The sequence below is a fragment of the Notechis scutatus genome, chromosome Z, assembly GCF_049901735.1.
Source record: "Notechis scutatus isolate UNSWTSFEM ecotype Mainland chromosome Z, rNotScu1.2, whole genome shotgun sequence".
In the NCBI taxonomy this organism is placed as follows: Eukaryota; Metazoa; Chordata; class Lepidosauria; order Squamata; family Elapidae; genus Notechis; species Notechis scutatus.
In genome coordinates, this window is record NC_142025.1 from 108,823,233 (window position 1) to 108,847,300 (window position 24,068).

Genomic DNA, 24,068 nt, shown 5'->3' on the forward strand with positions numbered 1-24,068 from the left:
GCCTTCCAAATTACTGCAAAGGAAAATAGAATGTGTGTTTTGGCATAGGATATTTTTTGGGGGAACAAAACCTTCTCCCACCCTTAGTGTAAAAATCCTCAGTGTTTCAATTGAGAACAACACCGAACGGAATCTTTACTCCTTTGAACTCTGAGCAAGATGATGTCATTTGTTCCTAACAATGCCAACTTATAAACATCTCTGGGCAAGCAAAATTTGGATTTCCATGTTCCATGCATGCCAAACTGGTTTGATGGGATGTATCAGGTAATACATGTGCCATGGAAATAAAATATCCCTCTTCTGCACAGGTAGAAGATATATTTCATTCATGCACTTCTCAAATTGCCTCTTCCAGTGCTTTTCCCTGCCCTTCAACACACTACTGCTTTGACGTTATTGCCTTTGCTTCCTAGTTATAAGAAGTTTGATTAAAGAGTTCTGAGTCTTCTTGATGAGAAATAATCTGTTACTAAATGAAATTAAATCCGTGGTGTAGAGATGGACTAATTTTCACACTATTTGCCTCTTTGGAAAAAAAACAGAGTTGGAATAAGGTTGGAATCACATCAGGTTACACAAGAGAATTATTTGGCCATGTCATTTTGTATGGTGGATATGTTATGCCCTCAGGTGGCAAAAGCTGGAATTTATTCACACAAGACACAATAATTAGAAATTAGGCTTTGAGATGATATAGTCTTGCAAACTGTATTTTTTCTACCTGAGGCTGTCTTTAACAAAACATTAATGCAATAATGCAGGGCAATATCCTCTCCTTGTCTGTCTGTATTATACATGCATTTCATCTTTATTTCAAGACCAGTATAAAGCACTTTAAAAACATTTTGCCAGATTTTTTTTAATTTTTCTCTCTCTGCTGCTGGATAAAGCTGCTTGAAGGAGATTTGCTCATTCACAAGCTGGTTGACAGGGATGAAAATGTAATTGCCCCATTAGGGTTTTCTGAGTATTTGCATATCTTTCTACTGAATGTTGAACAGAACTCATATGAATCCTAGTAATACGTAAACAAACTTTGAGAACACAGATAACACTGAAATTTGATGTTGTTGCATTTATTTTATAAATAAAAACATCTAAGTTAGGGTTTGCAAGTATGGAAAATAATGTCCCTTTCCATGTTTTATAAACTGGGATAAGTAGGGCCAGCCCTTTTTTGAACATTTGCAGCTGTCAGCCTGGTCCCATAACAATTGTAGAAACTTTGGGTCCCCTCATTATGTTGAAGTTCCCACTACACAGATTTAGAGTCATATTAGGCTCCTTCAAAATAAATAAATGAATTATTAATATTCTTTAGACTGGAAGTTATAGAACCATTTCAAAAATCTCAAAATGTCTTGAAAGGGAAATAGTGAATAGTGAGACTTTCTTAGAATTACTATTCTGTCAAACTATTCCCAAGTTCAATGTAACTTTGTCAATGAAGTCACATACAATCCCAGAACAATATCTAAGGATCTACCGCGCCTAAATTGCATAGAACTGTTGTGGCAGCATCAGAAATAAGCATTTATTGCTAGTAAACCACATAATATTACTGAGTTGAAGCAGTTTGCTATCTTGGAATGGCCAGAAATCCTACATAATGATATGATTACATTAAATTAAAATTAAGTCAGGTAGTGGAGGTGCAATCAATTACTGAATCTGAGAGGGTGATTACATTTTCAATGGCACTTCAGTTCTTTCAGCAACACTTAGGCCCAGTACATTTTATGAAATTGCTTAGCAATGTTTTCAATTTTTGTGGTTTTTTATGTATTTTAAATTTTACAACATGAGCTTCTTTTTATTGCTTCTGTTGTGGGTTTTTTTGACAGCATATTTTATAATGCTTATAATTTTTATATGTCACCTTTTTCCCTCCAATATGGTAGCTGGGTAAAATAATAAAATAAAATGATGTCTAACTTTGTATGGAAAGTAAATGAAAGAGAAACTCAGTGTTTTGTTAAATCAAATTTCCTTTTATATCTGTATGACCCACATGAAGCTCCTATACATTCACTGTCAAAGATATGTAAAGATTCAGAAAGCCCTAAAGAGATCAATTACTTTTGCAAAGCTATCTTCCTTGATAGCTATTTTGCAAGGATGGGCGTAACATAATCTCAACATTTTCTGTGATATTCACCACTCTGAAATAACTTGGAACATTAAGTTCACAAACTCCTTTAGTATCATTTTCCCTATCTTTTAGCTATTGTATCTTTCATTCTACACAGAAGAGAGAAGAAACTATCTTCACAATACTTAAGAATAGTGATTGGAATGACTAGTTGGGGCCACTTTATCCTTCCTTCAAACTTTGCGAGGAAGGAAAAACAAAAGGAGCTTTAAGATAGTGAGATGATTCCATCTTGTGACAAGAATTTACTTTCTCCTCACTATTCCCTTTTCTGGCTCTGATTTTATAGAGGTATGAAAAAAAAAACCAAATAGATCTTACATATTTGAGGTCTTCCCGAATGTGTCTGCCTGCCTGCCTGTCTCTGTGTGTATGTGTTTTGAAATCCTCTTGTTAGTTTTGTAAAAAGGCTTCCACTATTCCAAAGCTTCCTCTGCCATGGTGCCCAGGCTCTGAGATATGTCACTTTTTTTAGTTAACTTTTTTTTAAAAAAAATGTTGCCTCTGAAATCAGTACTACCCAGATAGTTGTATGGGAATATAAATTCTTACAGTTAGGGTTAGGGTTGGACATTCTTGTATTTTTTAAAAAGTTTGTTCATATAACTAAAAAATAGAGAAAAAGACTTAAAATGCAATCAGATGTGACTTTGACAAATCCAAGCAACCTCAGATGCCTCCCACATTGCTAACATCTCTGGTTTGTACATTTTTCTTTCTTGTATTTCTGCCTCTAGAAAGTGTTCCCATTTTATTGCAATTTTATCACATCCCATTTTTTTTCCTAATCAACAGTCATTTTGCTGAAGGCAGTTTCTTGCTAATAGTGTATTTTATTTCTATCTTTTCTTTATTGGAAACTGAGAACAACATAAGCAGTTATTAAATACACTGGATATAATTCTTTATACAAGTTATAGTTCAATCATTTTAGATATAATCTAAATCCAGAGTGGTCTAAAATAGAGGTCCCCAATCCCTGTGCTGCAGCCCACTACTGGGCCATGAGCTGTTTGGAACCAGGCCATTGAAGCAGTGGGCGAATGCATGCATCCGCTACTTGTGTGAGCAGCAGCAAGCATGTGTGTGCATGCTCCATTTGTGTGAGTGGCATGTGCACATGCTTGCCCACCAGTCTCATGGAACAATCCCCCCATCTGCAAAGCTGGAAAGATTGGGAAACTCTGGTCTAAAGAGGCTGGCAAAATGAGACATTGGTAGCATTTATGAAGAAGCAAAATGAGACATTGGTAGCATTTATGTTTCTAAGCCTTTTTGAAAATGAATCTGGTTCTAGCAAGCAAATAATATAAAATAATATAAAAATATGGAATATTGAAAAGAAATAAGAATCCTCAAACAATCTTCAGCTCATATTAAAAAAAAATCTTTGTCTTCACTTTGCCTTTTGCAGAAATACAGGGTCAGTCACGCTTGGATGGATCCCGACGAGGCACTGGGAAAGATTGTCCATTCTGTGGAAAGTCTTTCAGATCTTCCCACCATCTCAAAGTTCACCTCCGTGTCCACACAGGTAAGAGTCAGGAGCGGCAACATGGGGTAAGTAAATATGGAAGTAGATGGTAAGGTTCATTTGCCTACAACTTAAACTTTCACATTAAATCATCTCTTTAAATCTAAATGATGCTGTATTGAAACTAATCCTCTTGAAGGTATACTACAAGAAGACCATTTGGTTCAGTGTCCAAATTGGGTTAACAACACCCTTCCTTCCATTAGCATGGTATATAACCAGAGCTGTCTTTAAGGACTGGAATTGGTGAGTTTCTGCTCTGAGATTCTTCACAGTTGTTGCAAGTTTATTTGCGTTTTCTCTGTGCATGTATCAGTAATAAGACTGAGACCAAAAAGCAGTAGTTTTTACTGCTCTCAATGGCTCCCTCTCAATGGCTGTATTTACAGGGTCTAGAGGCAGTGGCAAGCAAATGAAAAATGCTGACAGCAAGTTAAGCTGCATTGCTCATGGGCCTCTTCACACTGAGCATCATCCAGATAGAAGTCACAATGCATTAGCCCAACTGAAATGTATACTATTAAAATACTCTTATTTATTCTAGTAGAGGTTTTGCAAGATGACTTCTGTAAGGATATTTAGGTGTTTTTGCAGTCCTCACTTGTCTTATGGCAGGGTCCCTCTTAATCTCTCTAGATATTTTTAAGGCAGTATTTCACTTTCCCCCTTTCCTATCTCACAGACTGTTATAAAGAGAAAAGATACCGTGTTTTCCCGAAAATACAACCTGTCCCGAAAATAAGGCCAAGCCTGATTTTTTGGGTGGGTCTATATAGCTACCATCCCCCCAAAATAGGCCCTAGTGAAGGGGGTGGGCGTGGCCAGCACAGGAGGCAGCCCAGCCCTTCCCTGGTCACCTCAAGGCTGCTGGGCCCCTTAATCAGCTGATCAAGCGAGGGCCGGGAATTCTAATTCTGTCTTTCCAGGTGCCTGGAGATATTTCCAGCGCATTCTTGCTAGCCCCAGCCCTGCCCACAGCGCTAGGCACCCTTGCATTCCGCAGGTCACCTTGTGGCTATGGAACAGCTACGATAGAAGCAAATTTCAGCCTGTACCTTTCAAGCGATCAAATGTCTGTATGAGAGAGAGAGAGAATGAGAGAGAGTGAGAAAGAGAAACGACGGAGGGGAGTAACAAGAATTGCTGTTTGAAAGAGTTTCCTCTCCACTATTTCTCTTTTTCTCTTTTCTCTCTCTCTCTTTCTCTCTCTCACACACACTTACTTGATGAAAACAGCAGGGAGCAGGCAACAGGGTAGGGAGACTAACCCTCCCTTGCCTCCAGCTCGGCGCCTGCTCAGGGTGGCGCCCCGAGGCCCAGCCTCTGCGTGGGCAACCCCCGCATGTCCAATGAGAGAAATGGGCTCCCTCACAGTGCCTCCTCTCTGGGCCTCGCCTGCCTTTGAAGCCTGGGACCCTGCAGGCATCCCAGCCACGTAAATGCTGCCCAAATCCCCGCAACTCAAGTGAGCCATGCAGCTGCTTCACCCGCCTGCCTGGCTACTGCACCTGGGCCTGCTGGGCACTGTTCATCCCAAGCCAACCAGGGAGGCTTCGGGACAGTGCCCTTTTAGTGCCCGCTGCCCTGCCAAAAGCTAAGTGTAAGCAGGCGGGGCCTATACAGGGCTCCTAACCCTAACCCAGCCCCAGCGCTCGTTGGGGGTGGTTCATACACAAGGTGTGGGTACGAGTTGAGTTTGGCATTTTACCTTCCTGCCTTTTATGAATTTTTCGCTGCACGCAAGGAAAGCAGCAGAAGCAGTAGAAATGTTTCTTTATCTCTTCCAAACTCCACCAGAAATTAGTCTTGTGAGACTCATCGCACCGGCGTAGCCTCTTGGAACAGTACCCTGCAAGGCTTGTTGTTATTGCACACGTGAACAGCAGCACCGCCATGAGTTTCATCACACTGGCGCAGCTGGCGTCCTGCCACTCGTGGCTGCGCCAGTATGTCGAACCTCACGTTGCAAGGCTTGTTGTGCTGTTGTGTCCAAGCAGTGGGACTGCTGTGAGGTTCGACATACTGGCACAGCTGTGAGCGGCAGGATGTCAGCTGCGCCAGTGTGATGAAGCTTGTGGTGGTGCTGCTTTGTTCTGTTCTGTTTGCCCCTGCGGCCATGCATGCACTTCCAGCCATGCTTCCCAGGACTCTGCACCATGCCGTCTGCCTAGTCACACTGCTGCGACCAGATGTCCTGCCGCTGTTGCCACCTCCCTGTTCTTTGTGCCGGACATGCACCTCACTGCCTGCCAGTGCCGCTTGGCCAGGAGAGCAGCCTGCTGATGAGCGGCTGGCCAGCGCTGTCCTGACGTGTCCCGCTGCTGCCTCCCTGTTCTTCACGCCGGTCACACAGCTCATTGCCTGCCAGTGCCGCTCATGGCCAGACCCTGCCAGGAGAGCGGCCTGCTGATGAGCGGCTGGCTGGCGCTGTCCTGACGTGCCTGCTGCTGCCGCCATCCTGTTCTTCACACTGGTCACACACCTCGTTGCCTGTTGGTGCTGCTTGTGGCCAAACCTGGCCAGGAGAGTGGCCTGCTGACGAGCGGCTGGCTGGCACTGTCCTGATGTGCCTGCTGCTGCCGCCACCCTGTTCTTCACACTGGCCACACACCGCATTGCCTGTTGGTGCTGCTTGTGGCCAAACCTGGCCAGGAGAGTGGCCTGCTGACGAGCGGCTGGCTGGCACTGTCCTGATGTGCCTGCTGCTGCCGCCACCCTGTTCTTCACACTGGCCACACACCTCGTTGCCTGTTGGTGCTGCTTGTGGCCAGACCTGGCCAGGAGAGCGGCCTGCTGACGAGCGGCTGGCTGGCACTGTCCTGATGTGCCTGCTGCTGCCGCCACCCTGTTCTTCATGGTGGCCATGCACCTCGTTGCCTGTTGGTGCTGCTTGTGGCCAGACCCGGCCAGGAGAGCGGCCTGCTGATGAGCGGCTGGCTGGCGTCCTGACGAGTCCTACCGCTGCCGCAGCTTCCTCATCGTTGGACTCGCCAGCTCTACCATCGATTGAGGTAAGACTGTTCTTGAAGGAAGCACAAGGTGCGTGGGGCCTCCTGCTGCTTTTGCAGCCTCAATCGGCTGCAAGAGCATCCAGGATTCTTCTAGGCGGCAGCAGGAGGTTCTGCGGACCAAGCTGCTGGTAAGAGGAGCAGCTTTCCTTCCCCCATCCCAAACCTCCCGGTACATGGGGAAAAAAATAAGGCCACCTGGAAAATAACCGCTTATTTCAGGGTTCAAAAGAAAATAAGACCTTGTCTTATTTTCGGGGAAACACGGTAATTCCTAAGTATGATGTCCTGATTTGAACAACACACACACATACCTATATATGTATGTTATTCAGCTTTGTTCGGGTATTTTCCCACGTCATTATAGTTGTGCTTTTAAAAGTTGTAGCAACGTTTGACAGAATCTCATCTGCCATCATCAGGCTTCTGTATTGTGTTCGTCTGTGAGTCAGACTTTTACAGTTGTTTCAGTTTTAAATTTGGGACTAGCCTACTGCTGTGCCAGAATGGTTTTTCTTCATCCTGATTGGTTGGGAGTCTTGGTCTGTGTTTATTGGTCTTGGAGTTTGCTGTGTTCTGCTTGATTGGTGTTTCTAATATCTTCTGTCTGTTTTGTGGCTTTTTTTGTGTCTTGATTGGCTGGCAACTTGTGTTCCTGTATTGGAGGCTTTTAGTGCAGCTTGGCTCCGAGTAAATGGGCGGCTATCATTTGTTAGGAAGCTAGGTTTCATCTGGGTGCCTGGTTGGGGTGTGTTTGAGCTGGAGGTATCGGGGGATCTGTTTGTGCCCAGGTGTTTGCCTGGCTAGTGGTGTGGAGATTTTTTTGTTTGTGAGTGCAGGCTTCCAAATGATTGACAGTCTGGTGGAATCATCTCTTCTATTCATGCTTTCAGGTCTTTTTCAATCTCTATGGCTTCTCTGATAATTCTGTGGCTGGGGTTTTCTATAGTGGCTAGGGTTTTGGTGCCATTGAAGTCAATGCTATGACCTGTGGCTTTCATGTGTTGGACTAGTGAGGAAGTGTGTTCCAGCTTTTTGACTGCATTTTGTGTTCATCCAGGTGGGTACTTATTCTTCTATTGGTCTGTCCAATATATGTGGCTGGGCATGATGCACAGGGGACTTCGTATATGCCTTGGTTTTCCAGGTCAATTTTATCTTTGGGGTTTCTAAGGATGGCTGCTATTTTCTGTCTGTTTTGAAGGCAGTCTTGATGTGATGCCTGTGTAGTATCTTACTGATTTTGTCTGTAGTACCTCTTATGTAGGGCAGGACAGCTGTTCCTAGGTCTGTTCATCTTCTAGGTCTCCATGACCTAGAAGATGAACAGACCTATAACTGTCCTGAACACAAAAGTGCAGTAAAAAAGCTCACATGACCTCACTAGTCTTCAACACATGAAAAGCCATGGTCATAAGATCAACCCAGTGGCACCAAACCCGTAGCCACTATAGAAAACCCCTGGACAGACCATAAGAAAGATGCGCCTGGATGTCAAAAATGACCTGGAATGGCTGGATAGAAGAGATAAGCCACAGAGTCATGCATTCGACCTCGGTGGCACAAGCCAAAACTCCACACCACTAGCCAGGCAAACGACCTGGCGTAAATGAAGATCCCCAATTCCTCCAGACTAACCAGTGTCTGAATCCTGCGCACCCAGATGAAACCTAGCTCACGACGCAGATAGCGGCCCATTTCCCAGCCTGCTGGCACCAAAGCCGCTGCCAATGAAGGAACACAAGGTTGCCAGGCCAATCAACACAAGACACAAAAAGCCATAAACAAGGACAGAAGGTAAGAAACACCAATCAAGCAGAACACAGCAAACTCAAGACCAATAAACACAGACCAAGACTCCAACCAATCAGGATGAAGAAAAACCATTCTGGCACAGCAGTAGGCTAGCCCTAAATTTAAGCTGAAACAACTGTAAAAGTCTGACTGACAACACACAAACAGAAGCTGATGATGGCAGATGGTCTTGCTGCTACAACTTTAAAAGCACAACTATAATGACGTGGAAAAAACCGAACAACTTTACACACACACACACACACACACACACACACACACACACACACACACACACGTATACACACATCACACTATGGATTTTTTTTTCTTTTCCTCATTTATTGTACATAAGAGTTTATGGCAAGACCTCTTCCATAAAATATCACCGAAAAGATACTCACTGTCCAAAAGCTGTAATACAGAAAGCTGATTTTGTTCATGGTCAAAATGTAACATTTTTAATCCTGTTTCATGGACTGAGAAAAGTGAATCAGTCAGACACCTAAATGGACTCTCTTGCCATATATTGCAACCAACCAGGAAAAAAAAATACCCCAGAGAAAAATAATTACACATCATTGCTGTGCCAATTAATTTCTCCCCTTTTTTCCCTATAGGTGAGCGCCCATACAAGTGCCCTCACTGTGACTATGCTGGCACTCAGTCTGGCTCGCTCAAATATCACCTGCAGCGCCACCACCGGGAACAAAGAATGCTGCTGCAGCTGCTGCAGCTGTGGCAACAATGGAACAGTGCCACATGCCTCTGGCCCCTACTGCAGTCCCTGCCTTTCCCCCTACACAGCTCACCAAGAGTCATGGGTCCTTCCTTCCTCTAGGTGGTGTGGGGGCAGCTCGATCCCGCCAATCCCGTCGCAAGTCACTGCTAAACGGGAAGGCTGATTTCCAGCCATTGGATCTTTCTCTACGTCCAGCCCTGGCTGGAGGAGCCCTTCACCGTTGCCAGTTTTGCCCCTTTGCCACCTCAGCTTCTGAGCTTATGGAGTTACACCTTCAAGTCCATCACAGCAGGAAAACTCGTACCCGTCGTTGCTCTCACACAGCTCCTAAAGCCCAGGTGATGTTGGAGGAAGAAATAGTTGAGCTGAAAGATCCAGAATCCCCAAACCCAAAGGGGGAGATTTCCAAGACACACAATTTCTGGTCCTCCGAAGATCAGGAAGACTCTCGCTGTCTCAAGATGCCTCAGGGGAAACCAAGTTCTGAGGGAGCAATAATTGCCAGCCTTTCTTCTGAAGCTGCACTGAATCAGCAAGAATGGGAGGAGAACCTATCACAAGACTCTGAGGAGCCAAAGCCTGAGAAGGAATTGTCTGGCCCACTGGCCCCAAAAGGACCACAGCAGGAGGCTTCAAAGACAGGCCAAGGTCTCGTGGAATTACAGCTGGAGCCGGTACAGGCCTGAGTCTGCTCTGCATATATAAATCAATTCCGAATCTGTTTAGCTGTCATGATGACTCTCAACCAAGGGACCTGGAAATTGTAGCTCTGTTCTATCTATTGGATCATAATAATTCCAGGTCTTTGGGAAGGACTTGATAGGCAGATAAAAATGCCAAATCCAGTCTAAACATCTGGCTGACTGTGTGACAAAACCATAATTAACAATAATAATGCATACAAAGCTACATTTCCCAAAGTTCATAGGCAGGGGCTTTGCAGAGCCCGTAGCATAGTGGTAGAACACATGCCTTGCATGCAATCAAGTTCCATATTCAATAGTTCCTTTATATTCAAAATAAACATGTATGAGGGCCTGTGTCCCTGCCTGTGATCTTGACTGGAGGCTGCCTCCTAGAACAGGCACTAAGAGGCTAGATGGACCAATGTCTGTCTCAAGAAAAAGCAGCTCTACAAGACAGTGAAAGCAGTTTCAGACCGTTTACATGTGTAGCGTAGATTTGCAGAGATAGCTTGTGAGTGGTCAGCTCACATATGACAGGGTTATGCAGCCATCTGCAAAAGGTTTTGGAGTAAGACGTAGAGTTATCGACTATTTTTTGAAATAATTCTCTCTATTTTTAACAGCAGCAAGACAAACATAGCAAGATACAGGGATTACCTACCAACCAGCTAATAACAGCACAAGAGCTCCAGGAGGGAAAAAAAGACAAAACTGCAACACAACCAAGTACTGATCCTGGAAGGTAAAAACTGTAGCTGCAGTGGAGCACTGGTAAAGGGCCAGGGAAAGCATGGCAAGGACATTCAATTCATGCCTTGAGTTGATGGGGAAAATTGCAGTTCGGCTGAATGAGATTATAATCCTCTGCACGATCAAGAAAGCTGCTTGCTGGGGGCTCCCAATTGCAAAAGCAAAATACCCCAATGAATACCCTGCAGAAACTACCTGTCAACATGAAGAAGATACGTTTAAAGGATATGCTGCTGGTACTGGTGTCCCTGTCTCCTCTCCATGCACTGGATATTTGAAAGGGCTGCTGTGGGAGTTCTATTTAGTCAAACAGGGTTTGGAGGTGATTATCACTGGGGTGTATTAGAGTTCAACCCCTTGTTTTCTCCTCAGTTCTGAGCTTGATGCTGCTTCTTTCAGGTGCCACAATCTGAGGACCTGGCCCCTTGGGGATCCTAGTGTTAGAACGTGGAGGGTTGCTGGGCTTCATGGGGACAAGACTCCTGTAGTAGTTCTTGCAAGTTTTCTTTCTTTCTTTCTTTTAAGGGGAGCTTTTCTGCACTTGTTGCTTTTCTCAGCATAGTATTCATCTGGTGGGAGAAGCTGAGCTTGTCCAAATTCTCTATTCTCCAATTATTCATAACCCAGGAGCCCTGTCCTCATGACCCTGCCATATCTCCTAGAGGCAGGGCAGGCTTCACCAACCATTCTTGGCCCAAGGGATTTCAAGCACCTGGGATGCGCTTTTGTCTCATTAAATCCAGGTGCTTCAGCCTCTCATGTTCCCGTAGCAAGCTACCTAATGCCAGTATCTTTATCTCCGTAGCGACCCAGCAACAGAGCTGTGTTTCTGTAGTGACCTGGCAGGGTGCTTGACAACTTCTAGAGTTTTCTATTTTTTTATTGTTTTCTTGTAGAAAATTTGAAACTGGAAATAAAAATTACATTGAAAAATTAGTTTGTACCGGTCTGCATTTTTTAAACAATGTCTTAAGAAGCCATGGATTTTGCTACAAGATGTGAATTGCATTTTCTTCAAATCTTTGTGTTTTTTTAAAAAAGCCTTTCCCTTCCTTAAATTGAATTCCCTGAGAACCATAAACATAAGAAGATAGTATAACTGACTTCCACTTCCACTTATTTTAGCTGCCTCCTTTCTGTTTGAGTTGCTGATCCTTTCTTCTTTTTTTTATCCTCCCCTTTTAAACCTTTTTCCTGTAAATCACACAGACAAGCATAAAATTTGCAGAGGCATCCATGATGGAAGTGAGTGGCTAAGACAAATGAGGAAACCAACATTTAGTATTGGAAAAGGAATGACAAATTGCTTGCTTCCATCGCCCTAAAAATTGCATGAGCCCAGCTGAAGCTTGACTCAAAGGAGATTTTAATTTTTATGCTGAATTACTAAATTATCTTAATCTTTATGATAAACTTGCCAAGAAGTGGATGGACAATATTATCCACATGTAAAAAAAAAAAAATCAAACATCTGAAATCTCAGAGCAAAAATCCTTTCCCAATTCTGGTTCCGTAAGCACAGAATGCATTTCTTTAAATAGCAATATGCTACTTTCTGTGTGGGCTTAGAAGCAATGTTTTCAATTATATTCTTAAAGTCTGATTAAAAACAGATGGAAAATCTGGCCATAGAAACTCATTATTTGGCTCACTTAATACATTAAACCATATTTTAGACAAAAATCACAGTTGTTTTAATGATCTCATTGAACTAAGTCACAAACAGGGTTGCCACATGTGGCCAGCCAAAATCCAGCCAAAAACTAGATGAAGCAAAGGGATATACAGTGGTACCTCAATGCTCGTCATTAAATGGTTCTGGGAGGTACAATTACCAAAAATGACAAGTACCAAACAATTTTCCCCTTAAAGAATACTGTAAATAAATGTAGTGCATTCCCAAACCAAAGACAATGCACATTTTAAGACAAAATGTAAACAGATAGGGTTGTATATTATTACTTTACATGAGAAAGAAACCCATAAATAAATGAATACTTATATTAAAATAAAAACTTCACTTTACCTGTACTGATGAGGGGAAAAAACACAAAAACACACAAAATAACCACACAAAACTGCCAAGGGGATGTACACAGGGTAAGAGCTACCATGTGACTAATCCACTCTGTTGGCTGGAAAGGATAGCAAGTCACGAGGTAACCAACACCAACAAGTTCTAGCTTGCGTGTTGAGTACCAAACAAACAAGTACTGGGACAAAATGTTATTGTGAAAATGCTGAGTGTCAAATTTGATGAGTTTCAAAGCAGTTGAGTACCAGGATTCTGCCGCCACCAGGACTTTTTTTTTTTTTGCAGCTCTCATCTAGAATTCTAGTCATAAAGCACATTTTCTAAACCACAAAGATTATATACAAATGTCATGCATGGCTCAAGCTACCCAAGAGCTAGCACGGTAATTCCCTTTCTGGATGCCAAGTATGAAGGTATAAATGTTAGGGTTCCATCCTTATAACAAATATGAACCAGTTGCCAAGCAACTGAATTGACCATGGAGATGCTGCATGTGTAAAGTCATTTCAGTGCTGTAAACTAAACAAACTTGTAAGTAAAGGACTACCTATACTGTTTTTATGTCAGTATCTACATATATGCCAATAATTTTCTAAGGAGCTCAGAAATACTATACCTCTACCTACGTAGATTTTTGTTCTTTCAACAATATGGAACAAAGTCTTAAAGCTTGCTGTGATCTAAAATAGAGTAGAATAATAGAGTTGGAAGGGAATTTGGAGGTCTTCTAGCCCAATGCCCTGCTTAGGTAGCAAACCCTATTCCATTTCAGACAAATGTTATTCAATCTTCTTAAAAACTTCCAGTGTGGGAGCATTCACACCTAGAGGCAAGTTGTTCCACTGATAAATTGTTCTGTCAGGAATTTCTCCTTAGTTCTAGGTTGCTTCTCTCCCTGATTAGTTTCCACCCATTGTTTCTTGTCCTGCCTTCAGCTGCTTTGGAGAATAGCTTGACTCCCTCTTTGTGCAGCCCTTGAGATATCGGAACACTGCTATCATGTCACCCCAGTCCTTCTTTTCATTAAAGTAAACATACCCAATTCCAGAAACCGTTCTTTATATGTTAAAGGCAATAAAATACTGTAGCAGGACTCTCTTCCCGTTATATCTTTCTCCAATTTATGCATTGCTCAAGAGAATGTTTCTTCATATATTGTATCATACAGTGCATTCCATGAATTTGAGTAAATCTTATTGTCATTAGGCCAGCCTTATAATCATATTCAAACTCTTCAAGTTTCTACATTCTCTCAAACAATAGGGAAGTATGGGTGTGGAGGAAGTAAGGTGGGTTACTAATTCAACCAAATAAAAGGAAAAGAAAAAAAATCTTTGGTGTTCCCCCCTCCTCCCAACTAATTCAAGGAACTCTGCTAATTCAGTGAACTAGATTAGCTTCTGTTAACTATGTTCTGACTATTTTAAACAAGCAAATGCTCTCTTCTCTGCTCATTTCATCAGGAGGCATTGTAAGGACAGTGTCAATAATTCACTGATAACACAGTAATTGTTTATCATCTGAGATAGAAATAGGTATTGGAAGAAATGTCCATCTGGGTTCAGTGGGAAGAAAGACACTGGAAACATGGAGACTGCTTGGAAGGATGGTTTAATGGAGCAGAACCATTAAGCTCATAGTCCTGGTGCAGGAGAACACATGGAGAATGAGATATGTTTATACCCATTCTTGGGCCTTGCCCTAGAGTGTCCTGTTCTTGTGGCAAGGGCATATGTCCTATTGGCTACTGTAGGGATCATGTGCAAATCCTAGGAGTTTGTCTGGGATAAGTCTGGTTGAATTGTGGGCTGATGTAGTGTCCACAGATGATTTTGCAATACAGTGAGCCCTGCTGTTAGATGAGTAAAGGGCTAATCCTATCATGTCCTGAGGGCCATATCAGAATGAATGAATGAATGAATTCTTTATTGGCCAAGTGTGATTAGACACTCAAGGAATTATAATAATCCCATCACTCTGAAGCTGAGGGGCAGGGATCTGCTTTGTCTCTAAAAACATGTTTCTTCTTTTCTCATCCAGGGAAATATAATATTCTGCCTTTTTAATATTTCCTAAAATGTTTCATTCTTTTAGGAGAGGGACTTTTTTCATAGGTAACAGGAGTCAAATTCCATCTGATTTGACATGTTATTTTCCAAAACAGCATGTCTCATGCCACCCTGCCAATCAATGCTTTTTTCCCCTTTCCTTGAAGACAAAAATGACAGAATAAATGGGATATAGATAAGAATGCACTAGTAATGTTAGCATTAATGAGAACGTGGGATATAAATTTCTATACCAATAAATCCACGAAAGTTCTGAGAGTTCATTTACTCAGTACCTGGTGGGAAAAAGTATGTTTTGTTAGTAGCAAAACTTGTATTATCTAAGCCCTTTGTATCCCGGATGAATTACATTTCCAACAGTAATAGGCAATTATTGAGAAAAGCCTCAGAACATCTTATACAAGCATCTTAGCCAGGAAGAGCTGGATGGACGGTGGATATCCAATTGGCAATTGATTGTTGTACTTGGTGCAAAGGAAATAAATGCAAAACACGGGCATCTTCCCTAGAAGCGTCCAATCACATATAACTATCCGAAAACAATTGGTTTGCAAAAAGTGAAGACGGAAGGGGTGGTCTTACCGCCTTCCTTGGTTTCTAGGTGAAATTAGGGGACTTCACGTGGCCAGAGGAGAACTCGGGAGCCAAGATCCAGGGAGAATTAGGTAAGCCCAGGGAAATGTTTCTTGGCTTGATCCTGATGTATTTTAGCTTGCATTTTGGATTTTGTGATGGGAACGACAAAATTCTTCAGGATAAAGGTAAAGCAACTACTCGGATCCGGCGCACGAGGTTCTTAGATGGGAGCGTGGGCTTACTCATCGTCTCCTCCAAGAGCCGCGCCGTTGCCAGTCCTGGGCTAGCTCCGGTTCCAGGCAAGACCAGGAAGAGGCAGGGACCCATTAAGGAGGCGGAGGAGTGCTTATCTCTTTTCCGCTTCGGATCAAATCATTGCCGACATTTGGAATGAAACGGTGACCAAAAGAACTTAGCATAAATTAGTCCGAAATATTTGGCGGGAGTCTTCTCGAGCTTACATGTAAAGGTGTAATACATATAAAGGTGGCTTTTTCATTATGGTTGTTTTTGAATAGTTGTAACAACTCTCGAGTTGCATGCACCAAGGCTGCTGAGAAGAAACAGTTTTAAGAAAGCAAAACTGAAAATGCAAAACGGCGAAGAGCAAAATGCAAAACCGCTGCACAAGATTTTGCAAACAGTAGTAACCCTTGTAAATTATAAACAAACATCCTTTACTTTTTAAAGATTGATATCATAATGGCAAGTAGTTACAAATGATAAAACTGGAATAATTAGTTTTTGTTAAAGAGTTTTGGGTTCCATCTATTAAGTATGGAGTGACTTGTGTTTAACTATTTAAAACTTATTTTAACATACTCTTGATAAAACTTATTTTCTTATGTTTACATTAATGAATCCTCTTTCTTCCTCCCCCAGATTGTTCTAGATCCTTATAATTCTTTCTCAAATAATGTAATACTAAGGAAAAACTTTAGTAGAACTACAGTATCTCTTCCCAACTCCTAGTTCTTCCCTTTTTCCCTTGTGGAAAAAGATTAGTAGATAATATTAAATATCTAAATATTATTGAATAGTTTAAGTATTTAAATTCAAACATTTCAAATTTCTGAATGGTTTGCATTATCAGCAAGGCAGCAAGACAAACATTAAAAAAATATATTATTCATCTAAGGAATTCTGTCTTGCCAATTTCACCCAATTTGGTTCACTAAATAGAAAAGGAATTGAAAAAAAAAGAAAAAAGAAAAAAAAGAAATTGCATCAAGTCAGTGTTTGACTCTTAGTGATATATATGGGTTTTCTCCACAATTATCCCTTACCTGATCCTTCAGGTCTTCCAATAGGGCACCCATTTCTGCTGTAACTAGGGGTTTCCAACCTTGGCAACTTTAAGACTTGTGGACTTCAACTCCTGGAAGCTTTGCTGGCTGAGGAATTCTGGGAGTTGAAGTCCACTAGTCTTGAAGTTGCTAAGTTTGGAGATCCCTGACTTAGTCCATCCACTTAGCTGTTGATCATCCTCTTTCCTTCCTTCCACTTTTCCTACCATTAGACCCTTCTCCAAATAGCTAGCTCTTCATATAATTTATCCAAAGTATGATGATCTGAGACTGATAATTCATGCCTCAAGTAAGAATTTTGGATTGATTTGTTTGATCCATTTGTTGGTTTTTTGGCTGTCTGCAGTATTCTGAGGAGTTTTCTCCAACAACAGTGTTCATACTCCAGTCTGTACCAAAGATACTTTTTCAAGAGGCAATTGGACTTCCTTTGTTTTATCTTGAAGACTTTTGCTTGTCATCCAAGAAGTTCTTCAGTTCTCTTGGATGAGAAGCGAAAAGTCTTCAAATTAAAACAAAGTCCAATTGCCTCTTTAAAAAGCACCTTTGGGACAAAACCATGATCTGGATCAGGAGTCCCCAAACTTGGCAATTTTAAGACTTGTGGGCTTCAACTCTCAGAATTCCTCAGCCAGCACAGCTAGCTGAGGAATTCTAGGAGTTGAAGTGCATAAGTCTTAAAAGTTGCCAAGTTTGGAGACCTCTGACCTGGATGATTGAGAATCTCCATAAACATGCTCCCTAGTTTCTTCTAGTTTTGCTTCCATACAGTGTCATGGAAAATACTATTGCCTACACTGTTTTGCTGTCTGTAGGTATAGATGTATATAATGGTATTTGAATATCTTTTCCAAGGCCTTCACGGCTATTTTATCAAGTGCTATCAGAAATATTTTTTATTTTATTTGCTTATTTATCACATTTTAAAACCACCCATCTCCTCATAGAGGAATTCTTGGCAGAAATTTCTTGTTCTTTGTTATTGATGGTTGATCCTGAAAAGTACAAATTGTTTACCATTTCAATATCTTTATTGTTAATTAACTGGGCTAACTTTAAGCACAATTGAGAAAATCTGGAGCTGCAGTTAAGGACACATTTATTTGGCTACTTTCTTTTTATTTTCAAGTTCATTTTCATTCTAATGTGTTACAGAGGGAAAATTAAAAAATACTAATATGATTTCGGTAACAAAGTGAAAACTTAAAATGCAATCTGTACTTTAGAGCAGCGGTCACAGTGGGCCACGAGAAAATTTTGGTGGGCCGCAGAGAAATCTCACCCCCAGAGCACCCCCCCAAAGCAATTAATCCAGGCTGTGCAGAAATACAAGGCTGCGCTGCCCACATGGCCCATGGGAACCCGCCCCGCCCACTCACTCCTTACTCGGCAAACTTGCCTGCTAAATTGTTATTTTTCCTTTTTCCGACCATCAGTTGTTCTGCTGTGCAGGAAGATTTAGATTAGCTAGGAAGCAGGAAATGGTTGGATTTCTTGCTTTCTAGCTAGTCTTCAGATCTCCCGAACCTCCCTTAGGACTGAAGGTTCTATTATTCAGTGCAGACTCATGGCAAGAAAATTTTATGTGACAGACTCTGGTAGCTGATGGCAGAGAGATATATCACTGAATGATTCTGTGAGCAACTCAATCTACCTGCCTGCTTTGCTTGATTTTGGGGAAAAGTTGCTCTTTTATAAAAAAATCAATATTTACATACATGGTGTGTTGTGAGTTAATTTTGTGAGTTTGCTTGCAAGCAAATTTTATGTGACAGACTGAGCTAGCCAATGGCAGATAGATGGGTCTCTGAATGAATCTGTGATTCTGTGAGCAACTCAATTTGCCTGCCTGCTTTGCCTGATTTTGGGTAGAAGTTGCTCTTTTTTTATAAAAAATTCAATATTTATATAAATATTTATAATATTTACATACAAGCCATGTCCAGCCAGTCACATGACCACCAAACCACACCCACAAATTAGGCCATGCCCACAGAACCGGTTAGTGGTCCCTGGGATTTAAAATTATGAGTTTGATGATCCCTGAGGTCCAAAAAGTTGGCGACCCCTGCTTTAGAGCACAACTGTAACTTACAGCAATGCCTATGTAGTGGCTGAAGTAATAGAAAGTGGCAGTGTAAGATCCAGGTTCAACTATATCCTCAACTAAGGAAATTCACAGGGTAAATCAAATGGGGTGTGTGTGTGTGTCCTTGAGCTCTTGAATGAGAAGTGGGAAATAAATTGTCCCAGGTATTGTGCCCAGTAGAGAGATCTTGGGAATTGTAGTGTAGCAACTCTATACCCCCAAAATATCTCATACCAAACTCTGTAATTGTTTTTTTTCTCTGTGCAACCTTGTTTGATTCTCAAAGACTGCCTGGATGAGTCCCTGCAGTTTTCCTGGGCAAAGATTTTCAAAAGTGGTTTGCCATTGCCTCCTTCCTAGGATTGATAAGAGACTGGTTTAAAGTCACCCAGTTGGCTTTGTGCTGAAGGCAGAACTCAAACTTACATTGTCTCCCCATTTCTTCTCTAATGCCCTAACTATTACACCAAACTGACTTCCTTTTTAAACTTAAAGTTTATTTCCAAATAGCCAAGACTTTACTGCTGTATAAAGTGCCATTAAACAAAAGTGACTCATTACATCGTTTTTCCATTTAAATTTATGGTGGAAAATGAGGATCAGCCAACAGTTTCAACTGCAATCAATATTGTCTAGTTTGCTAATCCATGGCCTGCTTTGCTTATTTGTGATTAGCAAATTGCCTATATTTAAGCAACTGTGAACTATTCTGTAAACTGTGGCTAAGCAAACCATGTGGTCTGACAGCATAGCTGTGGAAGAGATGCATCTGTTATAGATAAATGAAGTAGAAGCAGATATTTAATACCATTATAGGTGATGAGGAATCCCCTAACTCAGGGGTCCCCAAACTTGGCAACTTTAAGAGTTGTGGACTTCAACTCCAAGAATTCTGGGAGTTGAAGTCCACAAGTCTTAAAGTTGCCAAGTTTGGAGACCTCTGCCCTAACTCCTTGATCAAAGAAGATGACTAGTGACTTTTGTCATCAAGGACTGTCTCTCTTTCTGTCTACATACACTGTATTTAGAGCAGATTAGTAGAGTTTTTCTACACTGCTATGGTTGTCTGATTGCTGTAGAATCAGTAGCAAATATCTTCAATTCTATCCTTACAAGCAAAGTATAACATAATCAAGTTTTAAAAAGCAATCTGGCTTTGTTGACTTTATAGAATATTTAATTATGGTCAGATAATGGGATTTTGTTGACAGAATGAAATTAATGTGCCTATAGTTAAATATTCCCTCCTAAACTTTTCCTGAAATCTCTCAAGCAGACATCTGAACATCCTTATGGAGTGAGTATCCAGTGTGCACCTAAGATTGCTTGGCCTGTAACCTGGCTTTGGGAAAGAAATGACTGCTCTTGAATCAGCATTTGGTGAAGAAGCTATGGCTGAGATTAATCATTCCTTGGATAGAGAAAACTTGGCAGCAACAGGTAAGGAGGAGGAATCTACCAAAAGATATTAAAATATAGCTTGATTGGGATTCCAAGTGAAAGAAACTGTGTGAAAGGGTTGGTTTAGAACTGAGGAGATGCCAAGGTCATGTCTGCCCTTGGCACAGTTTACCTCAGAGGGTTGTGATGAGAAAAAGGAGGAGGGAACACTTTGTACGCTGTCTTGAGTTCCTGAACAAAAGACAGGATGTAAAATTAACAGAAATGCTATGTTCTTTCAAGACTCAGGTTGGATCAGAAACATTGATATTTATTTATATAAAAAGCATACACATACAGAGATACTGCATCTTGTTATCTCAGACTACATTACAGTGCCTGACCTGATACTAGAGCATTCATATTTCTTTAGAAAATGACTGATTATTTATAATAGAAACATGTAAATTAACGAATATTAAACACAATGTAAAAATGCATTACATGAAAAAGCCTGTGAAAATAACATATGTTTTGAACCCAATGTTTAACTGCACTAAGGGTGTCTATGGCTGTGTATTACCTCATCTGGGTCCTGCCATGAAAAAAAACCTAAACTGGTTACTGGATTAAACATTCTTCTGAAAGGATCCATAAAATTGGCTTAGATATGTCATTTCAACATGAAATGAGCTGAACACAAAGAGCTTGCGCTTATCATCGGGGGGTGGGGGGTGGGGTGGTGTCAAAAAGTCAAGATGAAAGTCATAAAGGTCACAGGGCTGAAAGCTTTTTTTTAACATGTAGAAAACAAATAAAATACAGAGCTTTGATTGCAAGGTTGCAAGTATCATTGATTTTTTGGATATCTCTGGTTGCCCCAACTCTGGGCTATATTATGCTACTCTTCATGCAGCTTTGTTGAAATTTTGAATGGGTCTCGAAAGAGAACTGACAACTAGGGAAAGTCTTATCATTTTCATGTATATATGAGCAATTCCATTAATATATTAAATATATGAATAATATAGTTACACAATAACACTGAATAACTACTATTACAACTATTGTATATAAACAGTATCTACTTTCAACACAGATATTTCGAACAATTTTATTTTTCATTTGCTTGGTATTATTGGTCAAAGGAAAAAGCATTATTGTAATCATGATTATTAAGCAATGCTATTGGGGAGGATGGTGTCCTCTTTTCCCCTTGGTGATTTTCTTTACCTGAAAAAAGACATCTTATATTTCAATGGTACTCATATCGCTGATACAGATATTCCTCAACTTATGACAAAAAGTGGACCAAAATTTTTGTTATTAAGCAAGTGGTTGTATTATGATTAGAAATTGGGTCTATTTGATTATTAGACAAGAGATTTCCTCATCTGGAATATTTGTTTGTTGAATACAATATTTTTGTTAAATAAAGATGGGAAGATAATTATTTGTAGACCCATTATGTAAGAGGAGGAGAACCTATCAGTTTTTTTTTTTTTTTTTTTTTTTTTACTATTTTTCACTATCCAGCCAGGGTGGATTTTTATTGTGATTTGGGGTTCTCCCCCTTTTTTGTACATAAGATTTTTTTTTGGTTGTTAGTGTTGGATGTGTGTTTTTCTATTTTTTTGTTTTGCATTTTATTTTTGTTTATAAGAGAAAATAAATATATTTTAAAAAAGAAAACAAAGCAAGTGATTGAGCCATGCCCAATTTCATGACCTTCTTGCCAGGGTTAAGTGAATCATTGCAGTTGTTAAGTGAATCTCGTAATTAAGGAAATCCAGCTTTCTTCATTGACTTTGCTTGCCAGAAGCCATCTTAGAAGGTTGCAAATGACAGTCACGAGAGCCCAGGATTCTGCAATTATCATAAATACATGCCAATTGCCAAGTGTAAGAATTTTGGTCATGTGACCCTGGAGAGGCTGTGACAGTTGTAAATGCAAACACCAGTCATAAGTCACTCTTTCAGTGCCATTGTAACTTTAAATGGTCACACGAATGGCTGTATTTGAGGGTTATCTGTAGAATACCATTACAATATGGCTGGTTTTTCATATTTCATATTCCATATTTCATATTTGTAAATAAATATGTATTGGTTAATTGTACATAGCAGAAACCCATGGGTTCAGACATTTTTCCCCATGTTGATGGCCACACTTAAAAGATGTTTTCCAGAACATTTAGAATTGGAAAGGTTTCTTGTGGAAATTAGCATGCTTTTAATTCACATACTGGTTTCAGTATGTGTTCAATATCTATTGCACAAATAATGAACCTACTTTATTTGATTGTGGAAAAAAATGCATCTAGTCTTTTAAAGCTTCAACCTTGCATTTAAAGAAACTGAAATTTTTCATGCCAGGATAAAAATTACTTTTATTAAAGTTGGGCAATAGGCAGTAAAATAATAGGTAATTGCCATATTATTTTAGCTTTTCAAGTTTTTATACAAATCATCTAAAAAGCAAATTATCATTCAGGTTTGAAATTGCCAAGCTTATCTGCAGTTGAAAATTTTCCAGTTCACATCTTCGGTTACATGGGTTTTTGTGTGTGTGTGTGGGGGGGGGGGCGGGGTTGTGATATTTCTTCAAGGAGAACTCCAAATGGTAAAACCAGAACAAAAGTTCAATCTGAATTCAAGTGATTTGCATTTAAATTTAAATAAGATTAAATATAGTAAGTGTAACTATTTTCCAAAAATCTGGAGAATCTATTTCATCATGTAATCTCTATCAATGTTAAAAAATTGCAATGAAAGTCTCCATGGTTGATACCCAAGATCTTTGAGAACCACATATATCCTTGTGGCATCAAATTGCACTCTTCTGGTTTAAAAATAGCAATGGCTGAGTTTGATACTATGTTGAGACAAAACTGCACAATCACATAATGTTTTAATGCAGTTCATAAATTCAGTCGACATGCTCCACAAGCCAAGGAACTAAATAATTTGGGATCTTGAGGAATAATAATGTAACACCTGTGGCTGTGAAAGAATGCAGATTTGGTTGCTGAGAATTCTACCATTTGGTTGCTGGGAATTCTACTGCTCTCTTATTAGGCAGGCCATAATAACATCTACCTGTTTGTCCTTTACAGAATGCTCAGAATTCCAGTTTAATGCCAACTGTTTAACAGGAGAAGGTCAATTATGCATCTTGGAGCCTCATATTACTGAAATTATTGGTGAGTCAATGGCTGATATATATCCAAACAAAATAGATAAAACTTTCAGTGGATGAGAAGTGATCTGTGTTTATCAACTATGCCGGGACCATGGTGTTGTGCATGGTTAGGGCACTGACTTGTTGAGCAGCAAGTTCATGTTCGAGACCCGAGTACTGCTGTGGGGTGGGGTGAACTCCTGTCCTTCACTCCAGTTCCTGAAGGGGTTATGAAAGGAATTTCCATTTGGGCATCCCCCCGCAGCAGTGATGTCACTGGATAATCCTTTCCACTCAGAATCGCCTTGGTGCCTCCAAAACAGTGCAATAAGACCAATTACACCTTCTTAAGACTGTTTTTTCCTCTTAATACTAAACATATATCTATAGCCTGAAATGTTAAAAAACCTAGGCACATATTTGGAGAGTTCTTTATTAAAATATGGTTTTATTATCTTCAGTCTATTTTTTTTTTATAACAGACTTTATTCAGTTTTTCACATTAAAAACAAAAATCTCTTTAGTGGACAACATATTTCTGGGTCATCATCTTTACATACAAATATGACAGAAATTATACATTGATATATGCATACTTAATTCTATTATTACCTTTTCCATTCCAAATTTTCAGTAAGGTGAGAAACAAACACATTAATTCTAGCCTCTTTCATTAATCTCAATCAATTTTGTTTCATTTCAATTATTTCAAATATAATCCTTTAATATTTGTTTTTAAACATAAAGATAAACAATATGTGT

The 24,068-nt window shown here is 40.4% G+C and overlaps 2 protein-coding genes across 6 annotated transcripts in view; both read left to right on the forward strand.

Moving 5' to 3' along the window:
* Window positions 1–11,605, forward strand: part of ZNF219 (zinc finger protein 219) — a 31,496-nt gene extending 19,891 nt beyond the window's left edge. The window contains 3 exon segments of the mRNA XM_026684229.2: window positions 3,570–3,689; window positions 9,112–9,204; window positions 9,207–11,605. Coding sequence (XP_026540014.2) covers window positions 3,570–3,689; window positions 9,112–9,204; window positions 9,207–9,919 — 926 coding nt within the window. The 3' untranslated portion in view covers window positions 9,920–11,605.
* Window positions 11,606–14,005: 2,400 nt separating this feature from the next.
* Window positions 14,006–24,068, forward strand: part of TPPP2 (tubulin polymerization promoting protein family member 2) — a 39,815-nt gene continuing 29,752 nt past the window's right edge. For 2 of the 5 annotated variants that reach the window (XM_087946626.1, XM_087946625.1), the window contains exons 1-3: window positions 14,006–15,438; window positions 20,022–20,185; window positions 23,242–23,328. In XM_087946626.1, coding sequence (XP_087802752.1) covers window positions 20,101–20,185; window positions 23,242–23,328 — 172 coding nt within the window. In that variant the 5' untranslated portion in view covers window positions 14,006–15,438; window positions 20,022–20,100. Of the gene's footprint in view, window positions 15,439–20,021; window positions 20,186–23,241; window positions 23,329–24,068 lie in introns of those variants that run through there. The other 3 variants (XM_087946627.1, XM_087946629.1, XM_026684227.2) reach the window with 2 other exon arrangements.